This window comes from Carassius gibelio, chromosome A4, assembly GCF_023724105.1.
Source record: "Carassius gibelio isolate Cgi1373 ecotype wild population from Czech Republic chromosome A4, carGib1.2-hapl.c, whole genome shotgun sequence".
NCBI lineage: Eukaryota > Metazoa > Chordata > Actinopteri > Cypriniformes > Cyprinidae > Carassius > Carassius gibelio.
In genome coordinates this window covers 4193137-4208791 of record NC_068374.1, presented here as the reverse complement: position 1 = coordinate 4208791, position 15655 = coordinate 4193137, and the positions used below count along the sequence as shown (strand labels likewise).

Here is a 15655-nt window from a genome sequence, read left to right as displayed (position 1 = left end):
GACATTTTAGCAATTTCTTTCAGGTCAGATAAATAAGTATCAGTCTTTGAACCACCCAACTTTGAAGTGTAAATTTGGGATAAATTCTTAATATGAAATTCATTATTTTTATCAGAAATAAATGTATACGGCAGTCATGAAGACAGTTTTGCTAATGACGCTCCCGATGCGAATTCAACAACGAGCATATGATTAAATTCAGATTCGCTATCATTAATAATGTTATCGCGATTAATGTCACCATATTGATCAAGAAAATCTATAACTTCAGAAGAACTCCCTTCAACCGGCCCATCCACTAAGACGGCATTAGGAATTTTTATCCCAAGTCCTTCAAAAACTTCCATCGAAAAAAAACGGACTGGTGAGTCTGAATGAACAGTTTCTGTTATAAAAATGCTAGTTACTGTACAAACCAGCTCCTGGCTGGCTCGCCAAGATGTAACGGGTCTTTGGGACCTGCTAGCCAATATTATGTAATTAATATTAGCTATAATAAATTGAATAGGTAGCTATGAAAATAAACAATATAGGCTAGTTAAATCACAGAAGTCTAAATTCGGCTATAGGAGCTGGTGGTCAGTAACACAGAAACATGATTTTAAATTTGGTGTAGGTACCATGTATTAAAGTGATTAAACAATATTTACAACCAAAAATAATGAAAGAAAAAAACATAGGAAAAACACAAAATATTTACAGACTGCAGTTCAACCGATTATAATCAAGTGCACTTTGAGGTTATTGTTCAAGATATACCAACAGAAATTACAGCAAATACCACACACAAGAGCAAAAAGAAAAAAAGGATAAAACTGTCCCAGCGATGTTTGATTTCTTGAAGACTAACACGACAAACCCACAAGAGTTTTATGAGAATGTATATTAATAAGTCCATTGGTTATTGTCCAGGGAAAAGATGTGCATGTGGGACTGAAGCGTTAGTCTATGGAGACGTGTGTTGGAGACAGGCTGCAGACAACCTGTATCAGTAGATGCTGCTCAGATGTTAGGCTCCTAGCCATAGTAATTCAGCTCGCCATCATTCATCTCTAGACAGAGAGAGAGAGAGAGAGCCTGGCCAGTTCCTCTATGTAAACATAACCTGATGGCGGTGACGAATTCCCTGCAGCCAGTTAAGTTGTTCTGTCCACAACTGTCGATCGGCTTCCCCATGCCTCTGAATGAGGAAGACGCCACAGTCTGATTAAACACCTGTGCTCAATTGCGTAATTGGCTAAGCTCAGTCAAATGACTGGGGTTACGTGAAGTCGTAGCACGTAGTCCACACAGGCAATTTAAAGGGACGGGGACAGCAGAACCAATATACAAACATTTAATATATATTTTGAAAAGATTTTAACCTGGGTTACAATTAAATGATACCTGGAGCAATCTAGAAAATTAATGGGTTGAAAGTCACATGTCTCATGAGTTTAGATTTCAAATCTGAATAAGATAGCATGAAAAATGAGATATTTTTTATGAGACTATGTCTAGACCCCCCACCCCCCAAATATAAAAATATTTACCAATAGTATTGAAGGCTTCTACAAACTATTTAGTCATTAAACATACCAATGCATAGTTTTTTTTTCAATTATAAAACACTAGACAGAAACTTAGACATCATAAGTGATTTATTTGATCACTAGAAAATACAATAAGAATCATTTGAGTAATAATAATAATAATAATAATAATAATAATAATAATAAAAAGATTTAACTTTATTTGCCAATTACAGAACATCCTGAGATTGCTAGAAATTCAGCATTTACAATGAATTACAATGAAAATAAGCACTGATGTGCTGATGGCCACTTATACAGATGGTAATAACACAAATGTGCCATAAAGTAAATAATCCACTCTCTCTATTCATATAGACGCGTTCACTTTGATAGCCGTGATCATACAGTAATAGCGAGCTGATTTGGGCTGATTTGCACTCAAAAGAATGGTAATCATGCAGATACATTCACATTCAACATAAAATACACTCCCACATATATAAAAACTGTTAAAAATGAAAAGAAACAAAGAAAAAGGCGATTGCTATAAGTTCTGCATCCATCAGCTGACAGGTGCGTCAGAGCGCGTCACGAGGGAGCGGCAAAATTCAAATAAACTACATTTCGCCAATCTTTCATTCATTCTTTTTTCCAGTGGATTGTCTCATTCTGTTTGTGACACTGTACGCTGCAAAACCATGCCGTTTTTTTTACTACCAAGATACAGTTTCTGACCATGAGTTATTCCATAACGGATGCAAACAATTCTGTCACTGAAGAAATGAAATGTAAACAAAGGAATTATGATCCATATTACAATGTTATTGCTTCGTTGGACTAAACATGCTCCATGAGATGTCGTTCAGTGGACCCTTACCTTTCTAACTAAACTGGGATTTACAGCTGTGGATGTGTTTCTGACTCGTTATTACGACAAATCTGGTATGTACTGCATTTCCATTGTGCATGTTTTGATGTGTACTGCTTACACAAATCTAGTCAAATACAGTCTTTATAAGCTTTCCATTCAAAAACAGCGATCTGTCATCGATGCTTGAGGCTTAGATCTTTATAATGATAAATAGTTTGTCAAGATTAAATTTGTTCCATTTCATTTAATCTATTCGTAAACACTGACACCTGCGAGTTGAGGGGCATTGAGGACGCCCGCGTCGGGGTGCAGGTTAACAGTTTAATGTTATTTTTAGTGATCTCCGACTGGTGAAAAGTCGAACATCATTAGTGAATATCTTACTGTATTAATGTTTAGCATTAGCCAGCACTTTTAAATTTGCCAAGATGTCAGGCGCTCTGGCTCCTGGTAAACATTTGACTATGGTGGCTGGTGTCTCTATATTCACGTTCTGTACAATAGAATCACCAATAACTAGAGCACTTTCATCAGGTTTCTCAGTGAGTGCATCACTGAGTGGAGGGAACTTGTTTAATGTTTTGATCGGAACAGAAGAGCGGTGTTTTGACCCACGATTATGCTGCCTCACTGTCACCCAGTTGCCCTGCTGCAGAGGCTCTGATTCCGTAACCTAACAATGTACAGGAGTCCCTGAGCTAGACGCATCCAAAGCCGTATCTAGAGCCCTAACATTCTTACTGTCCTCAATTAAAGTTTGGATGCATGTCTCTAATTCTGAAATCTTCCCTGTAAGCCTTGCTATTTCTCTGCATTTATCACATGTAAATCCCTCGTTGCCAACAGAGAAAGAAGAATGATTCTGACTTACCAATGTTTTTTGATAAACTTCTGAAAAATGGCGTGTGAGATAAAAGAAATGAGGCAAGAGAAAAGAAAACTGTAGTAGATGCGAATAGAAGCGCGAGTGGAAATGTGAATGACAAGCTAACGAATGCTAACGCGGTGTATGCGCAAAGCATTTGCAATGTAAAATTTAAAGCTGTAAGGGAAACAGGTCAATTTAGCTAAGATTTTAAAGGGAATTTGAACAGAATCACTGTTTCATGGCTGATCACTGAGACGCCCTGCGATTCACTGAACGAGCCGTTTAACATCAAATCTGCACTGGATATTAATATCCAAACTATAGTGAAAACAATATCAATTAGCACAGTAACAAGATCGGCAATTTAAGACATTAACTTGTAAGCACAAAACACAAGATACTTCTCTTTTCAATATGAATAAGGCTTTATTAGATAAATCTAAGACATAAACTAATCTAACACATAAACGCACGCACTCATACATTCACACAAGTTGCAGGAAAATCGAAAGTTAGGGAAAGATGAGTTTAAGAGAATGGAAATGTGGAATCCCAAGTTTACAGCAATACGTTAAATTGCATAGACATGAACAACCATCAATCACTTAATTAACCCTCGCATTGAGTTCCTCAATGAGGTTAAAATTATATTAGATACACCAGTACAGACAGCCTGTGCAAAGGTGTCCCTTTGTTGTCGTTGAAAGGGGGTTTCCGATGTCGCTGATTGGCTGGAAGTTCAGTAGTCGCTGAAGTGACGTCTTGGGAAGCCCGTGGTTGGGCGTTGGCTGAAGATGCAGAGTTGGTTGGTTGGTTATCTTGTTTGGGACTTGTGGCACAGAATGTTTTAGGACTTCCTGAGGTATTCGGCTCGTGTTTCAACCACAGTCCTGATCGACTCTTTAATTTGTCTGGTTCGAGTCAGATCGGCTACAAAGCGAATGGTCAGATTAGTTTGATAGATAATTTCGAATATATGGTTGGAATTAAGTTTATATTTGATCACTTTTGACAACAGAGAGTGATAGTAAGATGGAGATTCAACAGAAAAGCGAAGCTACATGGAGCTACAACCACACATGGAGCACTTATACACACGATGACAACTGGATGACAAGGAAAACAGGAACTTGGAGAATACACCGGAGTGATCACTGGAAAGTGGGCGCACAGGTAAGCAGTTTATACTCAATAAAGTGGCCAGATGCCCCACATGTGCCTAAAATATCCAAGTTGTGTGACATTCGTGAGCTATAGAAAGCAGAGCAGACCGCTCCTAATGCTTTCGATTTGCTCTCTCGAACCTACTTTGGTGTCTTTTTTTGATTGGTGTGCAGCAATGATTCAAGTCAATCGACCGAACAAACACATGTTGGCACAGCTTTGATCGTTCCTTGTAGTTCATACCCTCTCACGCGCAGCCCCACAATTGGTCAATTATGAACAATACCTACATGTTATTGGTCAAACTGCTTTGGATGTCAACTGTCTTAGGTCTTCTTTGTCGCATCTTCCTCTTTATGATGCCCCAAAAGTTTTCTAAAATTGGGAGGGGGGCTATATAAAATAAAATTTCAGTACAAAATATCATCCAATTATTCAATAGCTGCATGATAACCTTACTAGACATAGTCTTTCACACCACACAGAGAATATGTCCAGATCAGGGATAGGCAACGTGGTCCTGGAGTGACGATGTCCTACAGAGTTTAGCTCAAACCTTGAAAAAACCAATACCTGCCTGTAGCTCTTGTAACTTTGGAGACTTTAATTAGCTTGTTCAGGTGTGTTTGATTAGGGTTGGACCTAAAATCTGCAGGACAGTGGTACCCAGAACCATCATTGCCTATCCCTTGTCTAGAGTGTTGAAATTAATAATCAGTTATCACCTTCAAGATATTTAAAAGAGTTTCCATATCTGTAAGAATCTCTTCGGTTTACAATTTCACATCAGAATTTCTCCATTTGTAGCACACTGCTAAACTCCGTTAGTCACATCTCAAATTTGTGTACAAACTTTCTTCAAAATAGTATTTTCTTTGCTGTTGTCATCCCATACTGGACTGACTGCGTTTGACTGGGACTCTGGGTTTCCAAACATGGAGACCAGCCGAATTCTCAAGTGTTTCTTGAGGCTTCCTCCAGTTGAGCAAAGTTCTCTTTCCACAGAGATGGCACAGTAAAGGCTTTTCTCAGACGTGAATTTTAACATGATTCTTAAGATGTTTCCTCTCTGTGAAACTCATTTCACACTGATGACATTTAAAACTGTTCTCTCTTGAATGAAACTTAATGTGATTATTAAGGCTTTCTTTATATCTGAAACTCTATCCACACTGACCACATGCGAACGGATTCTCTCTAGTTGTGAATCCTCATGTGATTCTTTAGGTATATGTTATGTGAGAAATTCTTTCCACAGAGTTTGCAGATAAAAGGTTTCTCTCCAGTGTGAATACTCATGTGGACATTAAGGTGAATTTTCTGTGTAAAACACTTTCCACACAATTTGCAGGTGTAAGGTTTCTCTCCAGTGTGAATTCTCATGTGGACATTAAGGGTATTTTTCTGTTTAAATCTCTTTCCACACTGAGGGCATATGAATGGTTTCTCTCCAGTGTGAATTCTCATGTGAATCTCAAGATCTTCCTTTCGTGTGAAACTCTTCTCACACAGCTCACAGGTGTAAGGTTTCTCTTCACTGTGAATTCTCTTGTGGACATTAAGGTGCTCTTTTCGTGTGAAACTCTTCTCACACAGCTCACAGGTGTAAGGTTTCTCACCAGTGTGAATTCTCATGTGGCCATTAAGGCTATTTTTATGTGTAAAACACTTTCCACACACTTTGCAGGTGTAAGGTTTCTCTCCAGTGTGAATTCTCATGTGGACATTAAGGGTATTTTTCTGTTTAAATCTCTTTCCACACTGAGGGCATATGAATGGTTTCTCTTCACTGTGAATTCTCATGTGAATCTCAAGATCTTCCTTTCGTGTGAAACTCTTCTCACACAGCTCACAGGTGTGAGGTTTCTCTCCAGTGTGAATTCTCTTGTGGACATTAAGGCGATTTTTATGTGTAAAACACTTTCCACACAGCTCACAGGTGTAAGGTTTCTCACCAGTGTGAATTCTCATGTGGCCATTAAGGCTATTTTTATGTGTAAAACACTTTCCACACACTTTGCAGGTGTAAGGTTTCTCTCCAGTGTGAATTCTCATGTGGACATTAAGGGTATTTTTCTGTTTAAATCTCTTTCCACACTGAGGGCATATGAATGGTTTCTCTTCACTGTGAATTCTCATGTGAATCTCAAGATCTTCCTTTCGTGTGAAACTCTTCTCACACAGCTCACAGGTGTGAGGTTTCTCTCCAGTGTGAATTCTCTTGTGGACATTAAGGTGCTCTTTTCGTGTAAAACACTTTCCACACAGCTCACAGGTGTAAGGTTTCTTTCCCGTGTGAATATTCATGTGGACATTTAGGTTATTTTTATGTGTAAAACACTTTCCACACAATTTGCAGGTGTAAGGTTTCTCTCCAGTGTGAATTCTCATGTGGACATTAAGGGTATTTTTCTGTTTAAATCTCTTTCCACACTGAGGGCATATGAATGGTTTCTCTTCACTGTGAATTCTCTTGTGGACATTAAGCTGACTTTTCAGAGTAAAACACTTTCCACACAATTTGCAGGTGTAAGGTTTCTCTCCAGTGTGAATACTCATGTGGACATTAAGGCCATTTATCTGTTTAAATCTCTTTCCACACTGAGGGCATATGAATGGTTTCTCTTCACTGTGAATTCTCTTGTGGACATTAAGCTGACTTTTCAGAGTAAAACACTTTGCACACATTTTGCAGGTGTAAGGTTTCTCTCCAGTGTGAATTCTCTTGTGGACATTAAGGTGATCTTTCCGTGTAAAATACTTTCCACACATTTTGCAGGTGTAAGGTTTCTCTCCAGTGTGAATATTCATGTGGACATTAAGGTGATCTTTCCGTGTAAAACACTTTCCACACATTTTGCAGGTGTAAGGTTTCTCTCCAGTGTGAATTCTCATGTGGACATTAAGGTGATATTTCTGTGTAAAACACTTTCCACACATTTTGCAGGTGTAAGGTTTCTCTCCAATATGAATTATGTTGGAATTAAGGGTTTTAGTTTGTATTTTCTGAGTCTTTTCAGTCTGTGAACAACTAATTGATTTTTCTTCAGTTTTGAAATCATGATGTTTCTCATTTTGTTCTTTCTCTTCGGTTTCATTCAGTCCTTGACTCTCCTCTTTCAGTGCCATCAGGTCTGAGGTAAAAAGAGACAAATACTAGTTTAATTACACAAAACAACAGACATCTAAACATTTAGACTAATGCTGTCAATCGATAAAAAAAATATTGATTGCATATTTTCAGAAAATAAATTATTGTATATATTGTCACAACTTCACATTGAATCTCCAAATTAATGTAGAAACAACGTAAGTCATGTCAAGTCTGCTTTATTGTCAATTCTTCCACATGTACAGTACATACATACAGAGAATTTAAATTGCATTACTATCAGACACTCGGTGTAAACAGGTAACACTAACAGTAGAACATTAAATACAGATAAAATATAAATTAAAGCTGCAAGAAACGATGAAAGGGACCTCGCACCCGGGCTCAGCACCACCCGGTTGCCATAGGAGAACAGTGAATGTTGGGCCATATGATTATAAAATGGTAAATATTTGAGCCACATTTCCTGTTGCCAACAGTAAATGTAAATGTGTTCAGGCCAGGACTCTTTCCAAACATGCAAAGTTTTGGTCAGATTAGACATTGCATGTTTAAGTTAGTGTAAAAAAAGTAAATTCCTGTTGCCAACAGGTGTCGAATAAGACTGAATAAATATTGGCCTAAAGATCAGTTGAGACCAGGGCCCGTATTCATAAAGAATATTAATGCAAAAATTAGCTCCTAGTGACAAAATTCTAAGAAAATTCTTAGAAATGTAGGCGTTTACTCTTAAAATTAAAGAAAAAATCCTAGTAAAGAAAAAAGTAATTCAGAAAGGATCTTAACCCTTAAAAGAGGTCTTAAGGTCAAACTTGTTAGGAGCACAGAAGAGGACTTTTAAGAAGCTTAAGAGTTTCTTTAGCAGAGGAGAAAATGGCAGAAAGAAGAAGAGGCAGAAGAAATGTGTTGCAGACAATGGATGACAGTGAGTTAATAAGACGCTATAGATTAGATCGTGCAGGGATCATGTTTGTGACTGATCTTATTAGAGACATGCTAACATCTCCGACACAGCGCAGAAATGCCATAGCGCCAGAAATTAATCACTACATTACAATATTTGGCAACTGGGAAAATGCAACAATTCAATAGTGATGATTTGGGTCTGTCACAACCTTCTGTAAAGCACAATCTTATTGTGTCGCAGTTCATTTAGTTTCCACTGGACATTCCCACCTTGCAGGCCCAAAAACTGCATTTATGAATATAGCAGACTAGTGTTGTCAGGATACCAAAATTATTGTTTCGATACCGATACCTAGTCAAGAATTGCGATTTCGATACTTTTTCGATACTTTTCCTGAAAAGGGAAAATACACTCTCAAATATCATTGATGTGCTTTATTTTAAAACCGGGACAACATTCTAATCATATAACACACTAATAAATGAACATATGAACAGCAGATATATTAAACATTTGAACAAAATATGAAATATAAAAATGTAAAAAATAAAATAGAGCAATGAAATTCAAGGTAAAGAAAGAATACATTTAGCAGCATTATCTCAGTCATCATAAGAAACATTAGAGTAATAAATTTATCTTGATTCTGAACTTTGAATAAAAATATGAACAGCGATTATATTAAACAATGTTTCTGAACTCAGAAGATTAAATGTCAAAAGATAAATAATATCAATTTAAGCAATGGCATTCAAGTAAAAAAAAAAAAAAAAGCTAATAAAATGTAGCAGCAATATTTCAGATATTGTAACTTATTCTGTCAGTTGTGCAACCTTTTCTTTCAGAGGAGAAAACTCAGCCAGTGAGCTTTAATGAGCGTCATCTTTTTGTACCAGTCGTGGACCGGCGGCCACAGTACCACTTGTGCTCGCAGATGCAGTCTAGTGATGCGGGTCCCGCTTTTATGAAATTATTTGGCCCGCCCCAGCCCACAAATAAAGTAACATTTCTTTACCCACCCGGACCCGCGCATCGGGGACATCACGGAAGATACGTTGCTACTAGACTCTCTAGACTGTCTTTTCTACATATATATGGACTTATAAATGAAAATCAGTCTATCGCTTCACTCCATATTCATTTATATGTAATCCACACATTTGACTATCATGTTATAATCACTTATTGTGTATGTCTTTTAATAACTATGGGATAGCTTAAAGATTCATAATCCTGTTTGGTATGTGTGTGATTGAATCTGCTTGCTTGAAACAGTCATGACCATCAGTTATTTGTCAAATGTATCATATTCTTGTTAGTAATCATGTCCAAAATTAGACACTGCAAGAGCGGGAAAATTCGGACCATGTGCTTGATAAGTTAACATATGATTTATGATACCCCCGAGCCAAGACAATATCTGATTGGTCAAGACGACATTTGAGGTGTGGCCAACAGGCCAGTTTAAATACTTAGGACACCATAAAATCTTTCTTTTAGTTTTTAGCTATGCGTTTAGCTTCTGCTATTAGAAGCCTGCCTGCTTTTAGTTTGCTTCTTAGCTTTAGCTTTTAGCCATGTTGTTTGTCATCACTGTTCTTTGAGCGCGTTTCCAGCGTGCTTCGGCCTGCACGCCTGCTGCTACTTAGCCACGATGAGAAGAAACACCACCTAGTCTCGTCAAACTTTACTTCTTTTCTTTTCCATTTGAGAGTTTCGTGTTCTGAGTTAAGTTTTGTAACAGAGTTCAACTTCAACCAGCCACACAACTCTGCATCTTCAGCCAACACCCAACCACGGGCTTCCCAAGACGTCACTTCAGCGACTACTGAACTTCCAGCCAATCAGCGACATCGGAAACCCCCTTTCAACAACAACAAAGGGACACCTTTACACAGGCAATGTACCTTCAGACATTTGTACTGGTGTATCTAATATAATTTAAACCCCATTGAGGAACTCAATGCGAGGGTTAATTAAGTGATTGATGGTTGTTCATGTCTAAGCAATTTAACGTATTGCTGTAAACTTGGGATTCCACATTTCCATTCTCTTAAACTCATCTTTCCCTAACTTTCGATCTTCCTGCAACTTGTGTGAATGTGTGACTGCATGTGCTTTGTGTTAGATTATTTTATATGTCTTAGATTTATCTTAGACAGTTAAAATACTGTTTTACATAAATAAATAAAAGATTTTCAGCTTTGGGAAATAATATTATGTAAATACAATTATTATATAATTAATTTATACAAATAAATATATTTGACAAAATGAGATGACAGAGAAACCATTTCATTACTATATGAAAATTAATGGAAGGACACATCATTCTGCGTAACATCTCCTTTCGTAAGTGTGTAACATGGATAAGAGACAAAATCAAGTTAAGTGATTAGATGTTTTCTTAAACCATTTTATTCACAATATACACTACCACTCAACTCTGTTTTTAAAGAAGTATCTTCTGCTCATCAAGCCTGCATGTATTTGATCCAAAGCACAGCAAAACAGTAACTATTTATTTTAATATATTTTAAAATGTAATTTATTCCTGTGAAGGCTGAATTTTTAGCATCATTACTCCAGTCACATGATCTTTCAGAAATCATTTCATTCTAATATACTGATTTGCTGCTCCAAAAAACATAATTATTATCATTATCATTATTGAAACTATTATTGTTCTATTCATCAAAGACGCCTGAAAAAATATATTCAGCTGTTTCAATTATAATAATAATGATAATAATCATAAGCAGCAAATCTGTTCAGAAGATCAGCATTTATCTGAAATATAAATCTTTTGTAGCATTATAAATGTATGTCAATTTAAAGCATCCTTGCTAAATAGAAGTATTAATTTCTACAATAACCCCCGACCCCAATAAAAAAATTAAAATAAAAATTATATTGACAAGCCTTTTAATGGTATTGCATGTAATGTTACAAAAGCTTTTTATTTCAGATAAATTCTGATCTGATTTATTACATTGCTGTTTGCTTTGATTTTGGATTAGATTGGTGTTCTTGTTGTTAGATTAGTTTTGGAGTATTTCACAACCCTAGTAATTTTGTTTTTAAATTAGGGTAATTTAGTTCATGGCGTCGCATACGCCAAAGATCACACATTTTTCTTTTTAGTTTAGAAGATAGTTACATTTACATTACATAAAAAAAAACATACAAATGAAAATAGCAAATAGAAGCAATTCAGACCTATATAAGGGTAACAGTATTCAAGTGCTGTAACAAGCCTTAAAAAAGCTCATTGAAGACTACTTTTGCCGCAGCATCCTGGATCAGTTGCAGAGTCTCAATAGTACATGCCGGAAGGCCTGCTAAGAGAGAAATACAATAGTCCAGTCTGGAGAAAACACGAGCTGTGTGGGCTGCTCTGATAGGAAGGGTCTAATCTTCCTAATGTTGTATAAAGCAAATCTGCAGGACCCAGTCGTTGTAGTAATATGATCTGTGAAGCTTAGTTGATGATCAGTCACAACTCTAAGGTTCCTCTCTGTCCTAGAAGGAGCAATGGTGGACGATCCTAGCTGTATACAGGGTTCCCACTCTTTCATGAACACCAGATTCAAGGACTTTCAAGGACTTTTTAAAGCACCATTTTTTTTTAAATCAATCACCTTTGAAATTCACAACCCCAGCACATCAAGAAAGTCCTTACTGTACTTACCATTTCACTTGAACTTAATATTTACATAAAGAAATGTCAGAGTAATAATGATGTTTTGAATGTGTAGGTTTTATAAAATTAAACCGTTTTAGACAGTCGTGTTTAAAGGACTTGAAATCCATTCAATTCAATACTTGTAATATTCAAATGCAGTTTCTGAAATATTGATAAAAAAAATGCATTACACTGGTTTTTAAAGAGTTTTTAAATTAAGAAATAATTTGTCTCAGCTTTTTTTTAAATAAAAAGTTGTTAAATGTTTTAATAACAGTAAAACCTGTTAACATTTGCACATTTGCACATTCATCAATAGAGACGTGCAGGGGCATAGCCATCTTTTCAGAAGTGAGGGGGACAGAAATCACACACACACACACACACACACACATATATACATTTATACACAAACATATATATATATATATATATATATATACATACATACATACACATATACACATACATACATACATACATACATATATATATATATATATATATATATATATATATATATATATATACACACACACACACACACACACAGAACATTGCAATATAATATAAAACATTACAATGTAACATTTCTGTAATCAATATAGCCTACCAGTCTACAGTTTTTTAATAACATTTTTAATGTTTTGAAAGAAGTCTCTTCTGCTCAACAAGGCTGCATTTATTTGATCAAAGTACAGCAAAAGCAATTGTGAAATATTTTTACTATTTAAAATAACTTTTTTCTATTTGAACTTATTGTAAATTGTAATTTATTCCTGTGATCAAAGCTGAATTTTCAGCATCATTACTCCAGTCTTCAGTGTCTCATCCTTCAGAAATCAGTCTAATATGATTATTTGCTGATGATCAATATTTTAAAACAGATGAGTACATTTTTCAGTATTCTTTGATGAATAGAAGGATCCAAAATTCAGCATTTATGTTTTTAGCAGCAAATCAGAATATCAGAATTATTTCTGAAGGATCATGTGACTGGAGTACTGATGCTAAAAATTCAACTTTAAAATCTCAAATTACATTTAGAAATATATTCAAATAGAAAAGTTATTTTAAATAGGCTAGTAAAATTTTTCTAAATTGTAGTTTTACTGTACTTTGGATCAAATAAATGCAGGCCTGGTGAACAGAAGAGATTATATACTGTAATAAATGCAATTAGTACTGCATTGTTCATATACTTTATTTATCACCTGCTGGAGATGACTTGAAAAAACATATATTGTGGCAATTGTGTTCGTGTTTCCAAAAGTGTCTGTTTTTCTGTGAAAACAACTGTTTTCATACAGCAATAGCTGGATGCTTTTGTCCATATTAGGAGTTTCCTGGTATGACTTTCTGAGCAAAAGCACCCTCCGTCTTCGAGTGTGAATGAAACACACACTTCATGAGAGTTTAGCGCTCCTTGATGTTCATCTCGCCTTCTGGGTCCGAATGAAATATCATGTCATGCGCAGACGGTCCTGTCTCTGAGTTTAAATCTATATTTATTCACACCAGCTCTTGAAAACCTCTATTCGAACACACTTGACCGAAAAAGTGCAGGGGACAAATTTCTGTGATATAAAGTGGGGGGACATGTCCCCCGCATAATCTATGCCTCTGGAGACGTGTTAAAATTATTTTGTAAATCCTTTTTATTGTAAATCCCATTGAATTTGCACTTTCCCGGCATTGAGACTGATAGCCTGATTATCACTGCTTCTCCATAGGTTAATGCGCTAGACTTTGGAACTGGGTTCCCGCTGGACGCAAATCTCGTGGTTAGAAACGAAAATTATATGCCATATACAGGAGCAGGACACACATTACAGGAACGCAGGAGGTAGGGTACAACGGGGCTAAAGACACACCTTAAGAAAAACTGCGCTATTCACTGCACCTAAAATATGTTATATTACAAAATAATACATACAAAATAATACATACAAAATAAAACATACAAAATAATAAATACAAAAATATTTTTGTATTGACTATTATCGGAGCAACTGATTTAGTGTAAAAAAATATTAATTCAAGTTATTTGTTTTGTTTAAAAATCCTATAAATGTATGTGGTGGCAAGAGGGGCCTTTTACCCCACACATGGGGGAAGAGGCACCCCAGCATGGGGTAAAAGGCCCACACAGCCCCATAGGTAATACTTAAAGGTTTAGTTCACCCAAAAATGAAAATTATGTCATTAATGACTCACCCTCATGTCATTCCAAACCCGTGACACCTCCGTTCATCTTCTGCACAGTTTAAGATATTTTAGATTTAGTCCGAGAGCTCTCAGTCCCTCCGTTGAAACTGTGTTTACTGTCCAGTGATGTCCGGTTCGTGAACTAATGATTAGATTGAACCAGTTCACCAAATCAAATTTAATCGTTTAAACCGGTTCACGTCTCCAATAAGCATTAATCCACAAATGACTTAAGCTGTTAACTTTTTTAATGTGGCTGACACTCCCTCTGAGTTCAAACAAACCAATATCCCGGAGTAATTCATGCACTCAAACAGTACACTGACTGAACTGCTGTGAAGAGAGAACTGAAGATGAACACTTAAGTCATTTGTGGATTAATGCGTATTGGAGACGCGAACTGTTTAAAATGATTCAGTTCGATTTGGTGAACTGGTTTGAAAAGATCAGTTTACATCGAATGATTCGTTTGCGAACCGGATATCACAAACTGCTTTGTTTTGAACTCTCTCTCACAACAGACACGGAAGAGAAGACAATGCTGAATAAAGTCATAGTTTGTGCTATTTTTGGACCAAAATGTATTTTCGATGCTTCAAAATATTCTAACGGACCCTCTGATGTCACAAGGACTACTTTGATGATGTTTTTCTTACCTTTCTGGACATGGACAGTAGACCGTACACACAGCTTCAATGGAGGGACAGAGAGCTCTCGGACTAAATCTAAAATATCTTAAACTGTGTTCCGAAGATAAAAGGAGGTCTTACGGGTTTGGAACGACATGAGGGTGAGTTATTAATGACATAATGGGGTGGTGTTGGCACAGTGGATAAGACACATGCCTTTGGTGTGAGAGACCCGGGCTCCAGAGGCGTGTGACCTCTGACATATATACAGCAATTGTAAGTCGCTTTGGATAAAAGCGTCAGCTAAATGTAATGTCAATGTCCCAAATAATTTTTGGGAGAACTAACCCTAAAAATTCATTCATTTATTTATTTATTTAATGTTTAAGTTAATACTTGTTCAAAACAATCACTTTAGCAGAGTTTGTACTATTTTCTGCACATTTTAAAAATAAAAATATTTTTTTGTTCAGTCTATGCATTTAAGCGTTTTGTGGTATATCGCCAAAAATAACTTAAATTGCACTTTCAGTTTTGATCGTACAGGTAAGAGCAATACATCAATGGAATCTGTAAAGGGTCTACTTTTATTTGTATACACACATAATAAGAAAACTTTGTGCATTTATAAAATAAAGAAAACAAACCTAGTGTGCTGTCTGCAGCCTTGGTCTGCGTGATCTTCATTTAGAAATGC

The 15655-nt window shown here is 36.3% G+C and overlaps 1 protein-coding gene across 2 annotated transcripts in view; it reads right to left on the bottom strand.

Annotated features, from left to right (window-relative positions):
- Positions 1 to 15655, bottom strand: part of LOC127967756 (oocyte zinc finger protein XlCOF6-like) — a 48708-nt gene that overhangs the window by 24937 nt on the left and 8116 nt on the right. Inside the window, exon 2 of one of the 2 annotated variants that reach the window (XM_052568410.1) lies at positions 1692 to 7551. The exons of the other annotated variant lie outside the window; for it this stretch is intronic. Coding sequence (XP_052424370.1) covers positions 5615 to 7551 — 1937 coding nt within the window. The 3' untranslated portion in view covers positions 1692 to 5614. Of the gene's footprint in view, positions 1 to 1691; positions 7552 to 15655 lie in introns of those variants that run through there. 2 annotated transcript variants of the gene reach the window in all.